Here is a 15,426-nt window from a genome sequence, read left to right as displayed (position 1 = left end):
GTTTAATAATCAAAATAACCCTCTCTATAGAAATTCTTAAATAAACTGAATACGCACCTTCCATTTAAAGCTTACTAAACTCAAAGCATTCCATATAAATCATAACCAAACTCGATAAATTTTACTCAAAAGCACTGAAATCAAGGTTGTATAAAATACTGAAATCAAATTTGTATAAAAGCACTGTGCTCGAGCCTTGCATAACTGAACAAATTGTATAAATGTATTAATGCCTGGAAACTCAGAAAAGCTGATATAAAATAACTGAAAATCATAATTATATAAAAGAAACTCAAAATCCTTTGAAAATACCACCAGTTTGTACCCCTGTCACTTCCGTCAATTCCCTGACAGGTCTCGGGCGTCACACAGGCTACCCGAGCCGCAAACTGGCGAAATCAGGGGACTATGATCAGCCTGTCCCGCCGGCAGATTTCTCGATGACACCAAGTCAGCTCGAGTCGCTCTGGCAGGATGCAGGGGACCGTCGTCAGCCTGATCCGCAATCCTGGCAGGTCTCGGGGACACAGAGTCAGCCGAGCCGCAATCCCGGCAGGTCTCGGGACACCAAGTCTGCCGAGCCGCAAATCCTGGCACTCACGGTCCGAGCGTCCCCGAAACTCGTGAGGCAAAGTCAAGTGCACTGACAGAACGATAATCAGACTGGATGTCCGTAGACATCGGTCCGACTCTGGGTAATCACCATAAACAAAATGGGTACAAGGTGGGTTTAAAATAGATTTCTTTAGAAAATCCGACTAAAACTGAAATCTCAAATTGTGCTGCTGTCTCATCTGATTTCAACCTCAAACTCTGTTTCTATGACTTTTAAATAAGCAGCACATATTTATAAAACTGTTACTGTACTGATCAAACCGTAATAAAACTTACTCAAGATCAAATAAAGAAACTTATTCAAATAAATTCATTTCTAAAAACTTATTTATATAAAATCAATATAAACTCATTTATAAAACTTATTTATATAAAAGCACATCAATCATTCATGAAATCTGTTTTATGAAAGAAGGTCCACTCACAGATGGTCCGAGCTACTCCGACCCTTCGAAAGTCTCTTTTCCAATTCTGTCGGGCTCCTGGTGCCTTACTCGATCGATTTGGTGGAGAAACGAAGGAGAACTTCGAGCTGGAAGTTTAGGTAGCTTCGAACGAACCTCCGTCGGAAAACACGATTTTCCGGCCAGTTCAGGGCGGCCCCAGGGTTGAGGTCGGTTGGAGAAGGTAGGGGACTCGATGGCGGTTCCAACGCCACCGGTCCCGTGGCCATTGGAGCTCGGAGGCGGCGCCAGCACCTTCTGGAAGTCGGTGGTCCGTTTCGCGCAGGGTCTGGGTTTATATAGATGCAACTTCGAAATATTTACGGTTATGCCACTGAGACTCTTTTGACCATAACTTTTTTGTTACAACTCCGATTCGGGCCCACTCCGTGTCTACGGACTCCTTTCGCCGTGCTCTACGCAATGGCGCAAGCGGAATTCCCAAATTCTTTCTCGATCAAAAAGTCAAATTTTCCCCATTAATAATGCAAGGGCAAAATGGTCTTTTTACTAAAAGATATTTTCCTTACTTTTTAGATATTTTCTTTCTTTTTAGATATTTTGTTTTGGGTTCTTACAATAAAATAGTATGTAGTCACCTAAATCTATATGTACAAAGTAAATGGTTGAGAATGGTGAAACATTCAAAATACGAGAAAATACCTTTAGTTAATGCAAATCTTAAGAATTAAAATTATTAATTAAATAAGGATAATATGATAAATTTATAGTTTTTCATATTAAAAAAATTTAAAATTTAAAACAAATCAGATCATAGGTCCTAGTCTTAAAAAAGAAAAAAACCAAGGGGCTAGTATCCAATAATTTGGTTTATATGGAAGACAATTTGTCATGAAATTTAACATTTGAATAAAATTATGTGCATGGATGTATTCCAACCAATATCTTTAAAAACTTTTATAAAACAAAGAAGTTGACTTGCAAAAGGATTTGTGTTGATCAATTAACCTCTTACCCAAGGAAAAGCAGCTGACCCATCACCCAAGAAAGAGTGAGGAGCAAGAAGCCGATCCCTACAAATCCAAAGCATCCAAAACCCGATATCCAAATCCCAAATCCTTTTCCCGTGAAAGCTCGACTTTTGAAAGCGCAAAAGCGCTTTTGGCAACAATGGGCATAATGGGAAGCAGCTTCTCGTTTATATTGGGCTCAGTGTTCGGCATCTACGTTGCCCAAAACTACAACGTCCCCAACATCCAGAAGCTCTCCACCACGGGCCTCTTGATCGCCAAGCACATCGAAGAGACTTACCGGAAGCCTAAGAAGAGGGACGACGAGAACCAGAACCAGTAGATCTCGCCGTACGACATCGTTCCGAAACAGGTTCTTTTCTCGTCGTGGAGAGTGAAGCGCATCTTTATTTCGTTGGGAATATGTATGTATTATTTTTCATTTTTTAGTGTTGGGTTTTGATGGAAATCTGAGCCTTTTGCTTTTGGTCCCAGTAATGGATGCAATTTCTGTTGTGAATGTAGTTCTTTTCTCCGTTTGGTTGCTGAGAAAGTGTAGGAATTGAAAGGAAATTTTTGGGATTTTGTTCAATTGGCTATTCAATTTGGAAATTTGTTCAATGTGCATAGCTGCCTTCCTAGTTCTTAATGCTAATGTCTGTTCAATGATTGGATTCTCCACAATTTACTGAGAATTTGCTTCCTAATCCTCCATTCATGAGCCTTGCATTTTAATCATCAATACCTATTACAAACCATGTATTCCTATCCAAAAAATAAAACCATGTATTCTCATATAGAGGGTGATAATCTGTTAGCTTTTTTGTGGTAGCTTTGCTAATGTATATTTATAAAAATGTATATTTATAAAACTACTGACAGAAAACCAGGAATAAAAGTAAGCATTTTATCATGGGAAGGCATTAATTCGAAAATAGATACGATCATGCTCTATAACTTATAGTTTTCCTGCTAGATAAAATATCTACTACATATGTACATTAGTTACATATATCAACATAAAGAAAAATGTAAAGCAGAAGTTGAAAGTTGCCTCAGCTACTTTTGTATTAACATTTGAATCATAAGCTGCCTCTGTTGTAAGCTTCAGGGTTGTGCATTCTATTCAATGGTCACGTAGAAGTCACTTGAAACAGAAGAGGCTGTGTCACCCTCTGATGGAGACGAAGAAGGAAAGGCCAAGGGGCTCTCCATCTTGTGCAACAAACGCCACTCATCAATGCTTGAAATCTGGTGAGGGTCCATACTTGGGGGAATTCTCTGGTCTAGAATATTCAGAATGTTTTCAGTTTTACCGAGAATGTAAACGGCATGCCTCACACTTTCCTCCCTCTCTTCAATGGTGCTGTTCAAACACTTCCTCTTTATAACTTGCTTAATATTCGTGAGACAAGCAGCCAGTACGTCAGATATCATGACAGTCAATGCCTCAAATAATCGCTCACCTGTCTGGTTGAGGCTGCCTTCATAATTTAGCAGAAGAGTTTCACTTATCCTATACATGGAATTAGCAGCCAATTCCTTGACAGGCCATTTTGAAGGGGTATCTCTTAAACATACATTCGTAATCATTTGCTTCTTTTTAGATTCTTCAAATATGAATTTTGCAGTTTCAGCAAGTCCTTCAAGTATCTCCTTTGAGCTCTTTCCATGAAGTGACAGTTTATGGAGATCCACATCCAGCCATGTATGGTAGAGATCAACTCCTAGCCACACCATATCTGCTGTCTTTCTGATGTTGGTAACATCCTCTTTAGAATCCAGGAAATTTTCAATAAAATTTATGTACATGATCCCTTCATGGACACCACATATCAACTCTTTTATTGAACAACTGCTGATGTTTGGAAGTGCAAGAGCAATACTAGTTAGTGTTACAACAGGTAGAGCCCAACTGTTTGGTGGTTCTTCCAAGTCTAGACAGGGAACTTTTTCACTGTCAAAATCTAATACTCCTTTGAATCCTTGTGAAAAGGTTGATTTCTCCAACAGTTTAACGATATATTTAGGCTCTCTTTTCTTTCCCCTCTGAAACCAATGATCAGTAGCATCACAATTACTTCTCATCGTGTGCTCAACCAATGCATCCTCACCTTCAAGATGCAGAACATAACATCTAAGATCAAGCTTTTGGTTTGGCTGTGACTCTGGCCCTGAGTCGTTAAAAACAGTGTTGAATTTGAACTTCTTCTTCCACTGTTTGCAGAAGTCACAGCATAACAAGATCCTGCTTACCAAGAAAATGGAAATGAGCCGAATTGCTTTACTCATTATGACATTCCCTGTCTGCATTCCAATACACAAATCCAAAAATTTGTTTCTTGTCTCATGAGCAAGTTTCCGGCAGTGCCTATTTTTGATTCTTATGAAAGATAACGGGCACTCTTTCAACTCTATCAGTCTCTGTGTCCAGTACTTTTCTACTCTGAATTCTCCTTTATAGGTGATGTTTCCTCTTTTTGCACACCTGAAGTTTATGGAGATGAACCATCTAGATGCAGGACCAATTGTGCCAACTGCTACTGCAATTGTTTGTGTAGCAAGAACCAAAGTGGTTGACCACTTGTAGTCAGACTCACCGCCGCAAAATGTAAATGACCAGGGCATCAAGTAAGTCCGAAGCATGGCTTCTGCTAAAATCATGGTACTCAAAAGACAGATTGCTCCAGAAGCTGTGCACGTCGCTGAGCGCCCCATCACAAACTGGGGACTAGAGGTATGAGCCATCATCCAATGTTTCATCAGACATTCTTTAAGTTTGCTAGCCACTCTTTTATCAGTTTCATTCATGCCTTCTTTCAGAGCTAATTGGTACCTTTTATTGTAATTGTGTTCTAAATAACGTTTAGATACGGGAATAGTTAAAGCAGAGAAATTCATCATGATAAGTAAAACAAGCATGATGAACATGATGAAAACATGCTCCTTGCAGAAAACAAAGATTGCACCAGTAGCTAGCTGAATGCAGATATTCACGATAAGGGTAATAACCAGTATTCCAAAAGCAATTATATTCATCATGATTTCTTTGTTTTCCATGGATCCAAGAGAAGGCATAGAGTTACCCATCACCGTGCAGATCAAGACAGAACTGCTAAGCTTGGCGAGCTGATCCTGGCGGCTAGGCATCGCAGTGTTTAGATCCACTGACAATTTAACTGCTACGCCTATCAAGGTCAAAGTAGTGGCATTGATGGAGAAGAACTGGCTAGGGAACCAGAGTTTCCAGTGTCGAAAGCCGTGGACGACATCTGCAGCCATTGCAATTAGGCAGGCCAGGGATGCTGCTGCTACATAGATGCCAATCCAAGGCATAGGAGCACTAAAATTTTCCTGGTTCAGGTTCCCATCGACGTTGCAGCCACCCATCTTCTTGCTCAGGTGGTGTTCTTTTGGGGGAAAAGCTTTCTGCTCTGGTTGTTGTGCAGCTGCTGAATGTTATTTGATCAAGTATTCCCGGTCCACTTGGTTAGCCTTAATATCTTGACTATGTTACAGTGCCTTCTTTGATGTTTGACTTGTTTCTGCTAAATGTTACTGCTGCTGATTATGAATGAAGATTAATTTTTTTTTTCTCCTTTCTTTTTTCAATGGTTGGACTTCTTGTTGAGAGTTGAGAACAGGCTAAACTTTTTTGGTATTTTCCTCCATGATAGTCAAGTGGGGTAAATTCAGGCTTATCTCGTCAGGGAAAATATCTCATCTTATTATCATACAACTTTTATAATATATTAATCAACTTTTGGATAATACAAGCACAATGAGTAACAACGAGAGCATATAATTATTTTGTTTGGAAATCATGAGGGTTAGTATAATTAATTAATTATATTAGAGTGGAAGCTTTCGGTACAAATTCAAATCCTCTTGCAGGAATGAAAGCAGCCGTGGGGGCCCTCCTCAAATCCACACTAAGCTGACTTATAACTACAATGCCTAAAGAGATGATATGAAAAAACCCTGCTACAATAACAATTGAATAGTCTCTGTCGACGAAAAAAATATTAAGAGTGATTCTTGCGTACAACTGGTTGTATACAAGTTTGTATCTGTTTTCCTCGTCACATTATCAATCACGTGATGAGATATATATATATATATATATATAAAATTATAATTATAATTTTTTTTAATGAGAGACAAATAATTACATACAACCAGTTATAAGCAAGAGACATATGGAGTCATACATGGGTTATGTTTTAGGTCCACTATCTTAGATCACTTCATTACACATAACAACTAAAAGGGTAACGAGCCTCATGCCCTGCAAATATAATCTAAAAATATCATAGATGAAGCAAAAGTTGAAAGCTGATTTCAACTAACATTAATTGTACAAATAACATGTGAATTTCAGTCCATGGTAAGGTAGAAATGATCACTTGTACCTGCAGAAGAGGCTTTGTCACTCTCTGATATTAGAAATGAAGTGCAGGCCACCAAAGGGATCTTGGGTTTGTGTAACAAACGCCACTCATCAATGTTTTCCATTTGGTGTTGATCAAAACTTGAAGGAATTCCCTTGTCCACAATGCTAAAAATCTTCTCAGTTTTACCAAGAATGTAAACTGCATCCCTCACACTTTCCTCCTTTTCGATTTTGCTGTGTGGGAGCAAATATTTTCGTATCCAATCACAACACGTGTGGAAAAGAAGATTATCTATTAAATTAATTAATTGAACCAGTTTATCTGGCTAATTAATTAATTGGGATAAATATTTTAATTAATATGATATTATTTTTATTTAATAAGATAATATTATTAATTCAGATATTATCCTAATAAAGAGAAAATAATATCATTAATTCAGATATTATCTTCATAAAAGGAGATAATATCATTTAATTCAGATATTATCTAAGTCCAACTCGATCCCTACGAATTTGGGCAAAGAATAAACTCAGCATATTCTCTATGAAACCCTAGCCCCGAGACGACCTCATTCATCATTCAAGGTACATCTAAACCTACTCCTAATACCCGAAAAAAATATTCGAAGCTCTCTCCACTCTCCATATTTTATCCACACGGCTTCGACCACCACACACGGCTTCGGCGCCCTGGTTCACACCCTACATACAACTCCGTACCCTTTGCTTAGCTATTGTTTTCCTACAAACACTCGAACCAATTTAGGTATTGGAGGGCTTTTGGCCAACACCACCTGGGTGTGGTCTATTTACTCCAATCTTTTTTTTTATAGGAAACAAGGAAGAGAGAGAAGGAAGATCGAAGGTTGAAGAATCTAGAAGCGAATATTCTCCCGCGAGATTATTTGCACAAACATTAGGTGCTTTCATTGAGAGCACGAGTTATACTCAACGCATGATCAAGGAATCCGTTCCTCCTATTTTCTAATCCATCGAAGCCTTCCAAACAACCATGGTTGGAAGCAAGCGCATGAGGAGCAAAACCTCCGTGATGGCTCAATCAGTGATGGCCCAAAGCTGCTCCTCCCTTGATCCCGCGATCGACATGGCAGCTCTACCACCTCTCGCCGCCACGAACCTGCAGCAGCCACCTCGTGTGACTGGAATGCCACCTGCCGAACTTGCAAGGAGGACCACCGCACCGGCCTCTGCCGCCGTCGTACCATCTCAAGGCCCCGTGGCCGGATCTAGCCATCTTCATAGCACTGTCGTTGCGCATGGTGGAACCTCACATCAAGGTGGGCTCACTACCACCGCCGACTTTGGCCAAATTTTGGAGCAACTTCAAGCATTCCCTCCATTGCCTCCATGCTCGACGCACACTCCCACGTACACATCCAATGAAACCCTAGCCCGTGTGCAATTGGGCTTCATACATTTCTCTCATCCTGATCCACGAAGTCAAGTAGATCTTATTCTGAGAGTTGACCAGCTAATTCAGAGAATGGACGACCAAAACAATTTAATGAGGTAGCTCCTCAACCAAATAGACTTGGCTCAAAACCTTGGCTTAGACAACAGGGCGAAGAGAGAAGGATGAACGAACGAGCCGATGGGTAGTTCGGTGGGAACTAAGCAGGCCGAGCAGGAGTAAGTAGACAAGAGAATGCACAACAACGCGATCAGCTTGCTGACATGTCGCAAGCATCTGCAAGTCACACTCAAAGCAGACGAAGTCTCCCATTTAGATTGAATTTAAGGACAAACGTGCGCGATAGGCTGGGCCCACAACTTGGCATCCGAGCCCGCATGGAAATGTTCATGAAAGGCTAGGCTCCTAGGGAGGTCAAACCGACAACCGCCGCAATAAGGATCGTGAAGAGAGGCGCTCCGCTGCCCGCTCGAAGAGAAATATTCACGAAAGGCTAGGCCCTCAAGGATGTCAACCTGGTAACCCTTACAATGAGGACCGTGAAGAAAGGCACTCCACTGCCTGCTCTCGAAGAACCAATTCTCATTGCCAAACTACTGGAAATCCCTCGCAAGCGCAGTCCATCAACACTCCGCCTAGGCAGCGCAACCGAGAAGGTCGACCCTTACAAACCAATAAGGAAGTTAATCAACATCGCCTAAATCGTGAAGGTCATCAACGTGACCGACTAGCCATGCGTGCAGCAGACGTTGAGAAGCTTGTGAATAACCGACTTTGAGACTTAAATATTGACGGAAATTTCGAAGATGCACTACGCATTGAGGTAGAACGAGCAAACTCCTCACCTTTCACCGCCAAAATCGAGCAGGCTACTTGCCCGAAACGATTCTCAACGCCCTCTTTCACATGCTTCATAGGTGATTCCGACCCCGAACGTCATCTGAAGCATTTCAAGAGCCTTATGATCCTCTACAAAGCCGAAGACGTCTAATATGCAAGGTATTTGCAATGACTGTGAGGAGCAGCTCAAGATTGGTTCCACACCCTGCCATCCGGGTCGATCAGTAGCTTCAAGGAGCTTACTTACGTCTTCACTAAAGAATACACTTCTTATCAAACGATCAAGAAGAACCTTAACCATCTGTTCAACCTACGCAAGAAGCCCGACGAATCCCTTCGATATTACATCAAGAGGTTCAAAGTAGAAAAGGCCAACATCGTAGGGTTAGATGACCAAATAGCATCCTCTGCTTTCAAGAAAGGTCTTCCAGCAGAACATGCTTATACCGTGAGCTAACTATCACTCCCAGTCAGACTCTGGCAGAGGTCTTCGCGACCGCAGAACGCTGTGCACTCTTGGATGACGATTGAATCGCCGCGAAGAAGTGCACTGAGCAAGAAGAACGACCCACCAAGCTGGCAGACCAAAGAAGCGACAAGGCTTGGCAGCAGGGACAAAACAAACGCAGGTCGCGCCCATAAGGAAACGCTATGACAAAAGAGAACTACACCAAGTTCTCCTCAAATTTTAGCCCAAGTGAAGGACAAACCTTGGTTTAAAAGACCGACACCCTTGAAAGGAGATCTGGACAAGAGGGATACCAAAAAGTATTGTGCTTTCCATGCGACACACGGGCAAAATACGAATAATTGCTTTGCTTGGAAAGCGCACCTCGAAGAACTCGTGAGAGAAGGTCACTGCATGGAGTTCATCGAGAAGCAGGCCATCCAGCAGATTGAGGACCGTGATACCGCCAAGGAGCCACCCCAGAAGGTCATAAGATTAACACAATCCTAGCCGACTCCGAGGAGTCCGGATTGACCAACAAAGAAAAGAAAAGGAAGATCAAACAGGCTACTATGATCTCCCAAGTCTCAACTTGCCTCTCATTGGTAGAAGACGATCCCGTGATCGGCTTCCAAAAGAAAGACTTAATCGGCCTTGATTTACCACACAATGACGCCCTTGTCATCAGCATTCAAATCGTTTTGGCCATGGTCGACCGAATCCTTGCAGATGAGGGCAGTGCAGCCAACATCCTACAATTGGCAGTCATCTAACAGATGGGCTTAGAGACAAAGATAAATAAATCAGCCAAGTCGTTGACTGGCTTCAATGACACAACAACGGTTACCGTGGGCACAATAGATCTCGACGTTTACTCCCTACCTTTAATCAACTGGCAAACATTCATGGTCATTGATGAAGTCTCACCTTACAATGGCATTCTGGGCAGACCATGGATCGGCAAGATCAACGCCATCACCTCTGCCATACATCAAAGATCCACTACCCAATCCTTGGGGGCGGTATTTACCAGATCAACATCAATCAGGCAATGGTGAGGAAATGCTTAGCTCAAGGGCTGAAGAAAGACAAGCAAACACAGTTCCTCCCTGTGAATCAAGCAGATTTAAAGGGAGTAGAACAAGTAGAGAAGAAAGCAGATCCTGTTCCTGACGGCCGAGCAGACTAGGATGGAAATGGAATAACTACTCTCCAATAGCAATTAAAGAGTCAGGACCAAGTCGAGGGAATTTGTCCGGAAGTCTCTCTGAAGAAGGATGGAAGCCCGAAGAGGACGTCGAACTAGTACCCCTTGATCCTGACAAGCCATATAGGAAAACGCGGATCGGCTCGGGCCTAAGCCAGGAGGAAAAAGTAGAGCTTGCAGCCTTCCTCCAGAACAACAAAGACGTATTTGCATGGTCACCATTCGACATGCCAGGCATCGATCCCCAGATCATCTGCCATCGCCTACACGTCAACCCAGTTATTAAGCCTGTAGTGCAGAAGAGACGCAAATTCGTCCCCGAGCGGGTTGCCATTATTGAAGCCGAGATCGACAAGCTTCTAGCTGCCAGTTTCATTGAAAAAGTCTCCTATGCAGAATGGCTGGCAAACGTTGTTCTAGTAGTAAAGAAAGACAAAGGCCTGTGGAGAGTGTGTCGACTACACTGACCTGAACAAGGCGTGCCATAAAGACAACTTTCCACTGCCAAGAATTGATCAGCTCATCGATTCAACTTCCGGCAATCAATTGCTAAGCTTTATGGATGCCTACTCCGGCTACAACCAAATCATGATTCATGAAGAGGACAAGGCAAAGACCTCATTCATCATCGAAAGAGGTACATATTGCTACAAAGTCATGCCCTTTGGGCTCAAGAATGTCAGAGCAACCTACCAAAGGCTGGTGAACAAAATTTTCAAGGAGCAAATTGGCAAGACCATGGAGGTCTACATAGACGACATGTTAGTCAAAGCTCAAGCGAGCAGACCACATCAAGAACCTTGCCGAGGCATTCAGCCTACTCCGAAAATACAACATGAAGTTGAACCCGAGCAAATGCACATTTGGAGTCTCGTCCGGCCGATTCTTGGGATGTTTAGTCACCCAAAGAGAAATTGAGGCACATCCAAATCAAATCAAGGCTATACTCAACATGAAGTCACCTGCCACGACAAAGAAGATACAAAGTCTAATGGGTAGAGCTGCAGCTCTCAACCGATTCCTCTCAAGATCTACCGACAAGTGCAGGCCATTTTTCAAAGCCTTGAAGAAGGGACACAAAGACAAGTGAGATGAAGAGTGTGAAGTAGCTTTTCAAAACTTGAAAACCTACCTCACTTTACCTCCCTTACTCTCAAAACTGATATCAAGCGAAGACTTGTACATCTACCTGGTGGTGTCCGACTTAGCTGTCAGCTCAGCTCTCATCAAAGAAGAGCTGGGGGCACAACATCTGGTATTCTACACTTCAAAAGCTCTCCTCGATGCAGAGACTAGCTATCTAAAAATGAAGAAGCTCATTTTTTCGCTTGTGGTTTCTGGAAGAAAACTAAGGCCATACTATCAAGCACACTGGATAATTGTCATGACATAATTTCCTTTGAGATCGATCCTCCACAGCCCAGTCAATACAACCTCATGAAATGGGCTATCGAACTCAGTCAATACAACCTCATATATTTGCCGAAGATTGCTATAAAAGCCCAAGCTTTAGCAGATTTTGTTGTAGAATTTACTCCGACAACCGAAGAAGAGAAGATGGTCACGAAAAGCAAGGAAAAAGCAGACGACACCTCCCCTACCAGTTCGAACCTACCTAACGACATGTGGCAGCTACATGTAGATGGAGCATCAAATCACAAAGGAGCGGGGGCATGCGTCGTCATAATCACCTCAGACAGAACTTTGTTGGAACAAGCCTTCACACTAGGGTTTTCTACATACAACTCTGTATCCTTTGCTTAGCTATTGTTTTCCTACAAACACTCAAACTAACTTAGGCATCGGAGGGCCTTTGGCCAACACCCCCCGGGTGTGGTCTATTTACTCAAATCTTTTTTTACAGGAAACGAGGAAGAGAGAGAGGGAAGATCGAAGGTTGAAGGATCTAGCAGCGAATATTCTCCTGCGAGATTATTTGCACAAACAATGGCCACAGATTGCGGTAAATTAGTGATACATGCACCCATTATGTCAGAGATCATGACAACCAAGGCCTCAAATAATCTTTCATCTGTCTCGTTTCTGCTGCTGTCCACAATTTAGCAGAAGGGTTTGGCATACTCTGTACATGGAATGAGCAGCCAATTCCTTGATTGACCATTTTGAGGGGCTCTCTCTTAAGCAATTTTTATTTTTATTTTTTAATAATACTAATTTGCTTCTTTTTAGATTCTTCAAATATGGATTTTGCTATTTTTGAAAGTCCTTCAAGTGTTTCCTTTGGGCTCTTTCCCTGAAGTGACACTTTCCCAAGATCCACATCTAGCCATGTGTGATATAGATTATCTTTTAGCCACACAATATCTGCTGCCTTTATGATGCTGGCAAGATCTCCTTTGCTATCCAGCTGCTTCTCAATGAGATTCATGTACGTGAGCCCCTTGTTTACGCCGTGTATCAGATTTTTCATTGAACCACTGCTGATGTTTGGAAGTGCAATGACAATACTTGTTAGTGTCACAACAGGAAGAGCCCAACAATTTGGAGGCTCTTCACAGTCTAGAGAGGGAACTTGGTCACTGTCAAACTCTACCACTCCTTTGAATACTTGTGAGGCTGTTGAGTTCTCCAAGAGCTTGATGAGATATTTGGGCTCTTCTTTCTTTCCCTTCTGAATCCAATGATTAGTAGCATTGCAATTTGTATTCATCATGAAATGAACCAATGCATCCTCACCTTGAAGATACAAAACGTAATCGCTAAGACCTTGCCTTTGGTTTTGTTCTAACTCTGATCCAGTGTCGAATTCAAACTTCTTGATCTTCCACTGTTTGAAATGTCGTGGAGTAAAAAGAGCCGACTTACAAAGAAAATGGAAATGAATCGGATCACTTTACTCAATAGGACAATCCCTTTCTGCATTGCAATACATAAGTCCAAGAGCTTGTTCCTTGTTTGATGAGCAAGTTTCCTGCCGTGCCTATTTTGGATCCTAAAGTTTAATGGACACTTCTGCAAGTCCATCAGTCCCTAAATCCAGTACCTTTCAATTTCAAATTTCAGAGAGAGATAGAGAGAGAGATAAGAGAGATGAACCAGATAATGTGATGTGATTGCCTCCCTGTGGGCGGTGGCTGCAAAAGAGGCCTTGGTCACAACTTTCACCTCCCTCCACTGTTGTGGACTTCGGCTGGAAGATGAAGATGCCTGAACTTAAGAGTGGTTAGGGCCAGAAGCATTCATTCGTAGTTTTCTTCTTTTGTTTGGGCTTCAGCCCACCTATTAATCGAACAAGGACAAAGAAAGAAAGAGAGACTGATAATCAAAGTTATATGCAATGAGAGATTCCTATCAGAAATGGAGCTAAATAGTTTACAATTAAGGAAGGCGTATTCAATTTAGATTTTAAATGATGTTAAAAGAGTTATAAAGTTGACGGAGTTTAATTGAATTTAATTGAGTTTGACTGAATTCTACAAACTCCACATAGATTTTAATTGAATTCGTGTATAGATTTTAATTGAGTTTGTCAGAATTTTATTATTGATTTTAATAGAGTTTATAGCAATGACGATGGTGGTGATCGCAATGGCAATGGCGATGGTGGTTTGTGGGGGAGGTAGTGGTGGAGGAGGTGGGGGATGGTAGTGGCGGTGGTGGTGGGAGTGGGGTGTGGAGGAGGTGGTGGGTGGTGGTGGTGCTAAGAGTGGCGGCGATGATGGTGGTGCTGGCGGGGACGACGATGACTATGGTGGTGGTGGCGGCAACAACTATGGTTATAGTCGTGATAAGATGGTGGTAGTAGAAGTGGTGAAATCATATATTGATAATAAAACTAATATATTTATCAAAATCTCTGGGGGGAAACAAAGATTTGTCATGGCCTAAAATTTATCTATTATCAAACAAAATCCACTACTTTTTGTATTTTCTTTAAAATCAATGAGTTTTTGAATACACCCAAACTTTTATGAAATCTTTTAAAGTCGTGATTGAATACATCCAAATTTGAATGGAGTTCAAAAAGTTTGAATTGAGTACACCCAGAATTGAATATACTTCTATAAAATCGTGATTGAATACACCTAAACTTTTAAACTTCTTTAAAATCTTTTAAGATCTAAATTGAATAGTTTGAGTTTGAGATTGTTTTTTTAGGAAACACTTCTATTTATAAATATTTTTATTGGAAGAACGTGCTAAAAGTACAAGTGTTTCTCGAAAAGTTCTTGAAAGTGCTTCATGAAGAAACATCATGCACACATTTTTTCACAAAGTGCTTTTAAAATCCATTAGTACTTTGAAATGTTATATCAAACACAGTGAGAGTGCTTTTGATTGTTTGAAAGTACTTTTAGTCATTCCAAAAATATTTTCAAACAGGCTTTAATTCATAATAATGTGTTCTATGTCTCTTTAATAAACTAGGTTTTGATACATTGGTCACATAAAGAAATAGGGTGAAGCACTCTAAAAGCGACAATATTGTATGATATATACGTCGCCACATAGTGTTAGTTCGAGACTCCTCAAATAAATAGAAGCCCAAATTCATGTTATTGCCCCCCCAACCAGCCAAGCTATGGGAGGCTAATTGCCAGTCATGCTACATTAGGTTGATTGATCACATGATATTTTGATAAATTAAAATTATTAATTAAATGAGGATAATATGATAAATTTATACTTTTTCATATTAAAAAAATGTAAAATTTAAAACAAATCAGATCATAGGTCCTAGTCTTAAAAAAAGAAAAAAACCAAGGGGGTAGTATCCAATAATTTGGTTTATATGGAAGACAATTTGTCATGAAATTTAACATTTGAATAAAATTATGTGCATAGATGTATTCCAACCAATTTCTTTAAAAAATTTTAGAAAACAAAGAAGTTGACTTGCAAAAGGATTTTTGTTGATCAATTAACCTCTTACCCAAGGAAAAGCAGCTGACCCATCACCCAAGAAAGAGTGAGGAGCAAGAAGCCGATCCCTACAAATTCATACAGTGATTCAAATCTAAAGCATCCAAAACCCGACATCCAAACCCTAAAACCCAAATCCTTTTTCCGTGAAAGCTCAATTTTTGAAAGCGCAAAAACACTTTTGGCAACA

At 41.0% G+C, this 15,426-nt stretch overlaps 2 protein-coding genes across 2 annotated transcripts; one reads left to right on the top strand and one right to left on the bottom strand.

Moving 5' to 3' along the window:
- The first annotated feature begins 1,995 nt into the window (after positions 1 to 1,995).
- On the top strand, positions 1,996 to 2,706 carry LOC117628363. Its single transcript, XM_034360793.1, has one exon. It carries the CDS (start codon positions 2,190 to 2,192, stop codon positions 2,370 to 2,372), a length of 183 nt encoding a protein of 60 aa, XP_034216684.1. The 5' UTR covers positions 1,996 to 2,189; the 3' UTR covers positions 2,373 to 2,706.
- Positions 2,707 to 2,956: 250 nt separating this feature from the next.
- On the bottom strand, positions 2,957 to 5,729 carry LOC117626883. Its single transcript, XM_034358672.1, has one exon. The coding sequence runs from the start codon at positions 5,417 to 5,419 to the stop codon at positions 3,152 to 3,154; it is 2,268 nt and encodes a 755-aa protein (XP_034214563.1). The 5' UTR covers positions 5,420 to 5,729; the 3' UTR covers positions 2,957 to 3,151.
- Between the last annotated feature and the right edge of the window lie 9,697 nt (positions 5,730 to 15,426).

This window comes from Prunus dulcis, chromosome 5 (assembly GCF_902201215.1).
Source record: "Prunus dulcis chromosome 5, ALMONDv2, whole genome shotgun sequence".
Taxonomy (NCBI): Eukaryota; Viridiplantae; Streptophyta; class Magnoliopsida; order Rosales; family Rosaceae; genus Prunus; species Prunus dulcis.
This window is presented reverse-complemented; position numbering and strand designations above follow the sequence as displayed.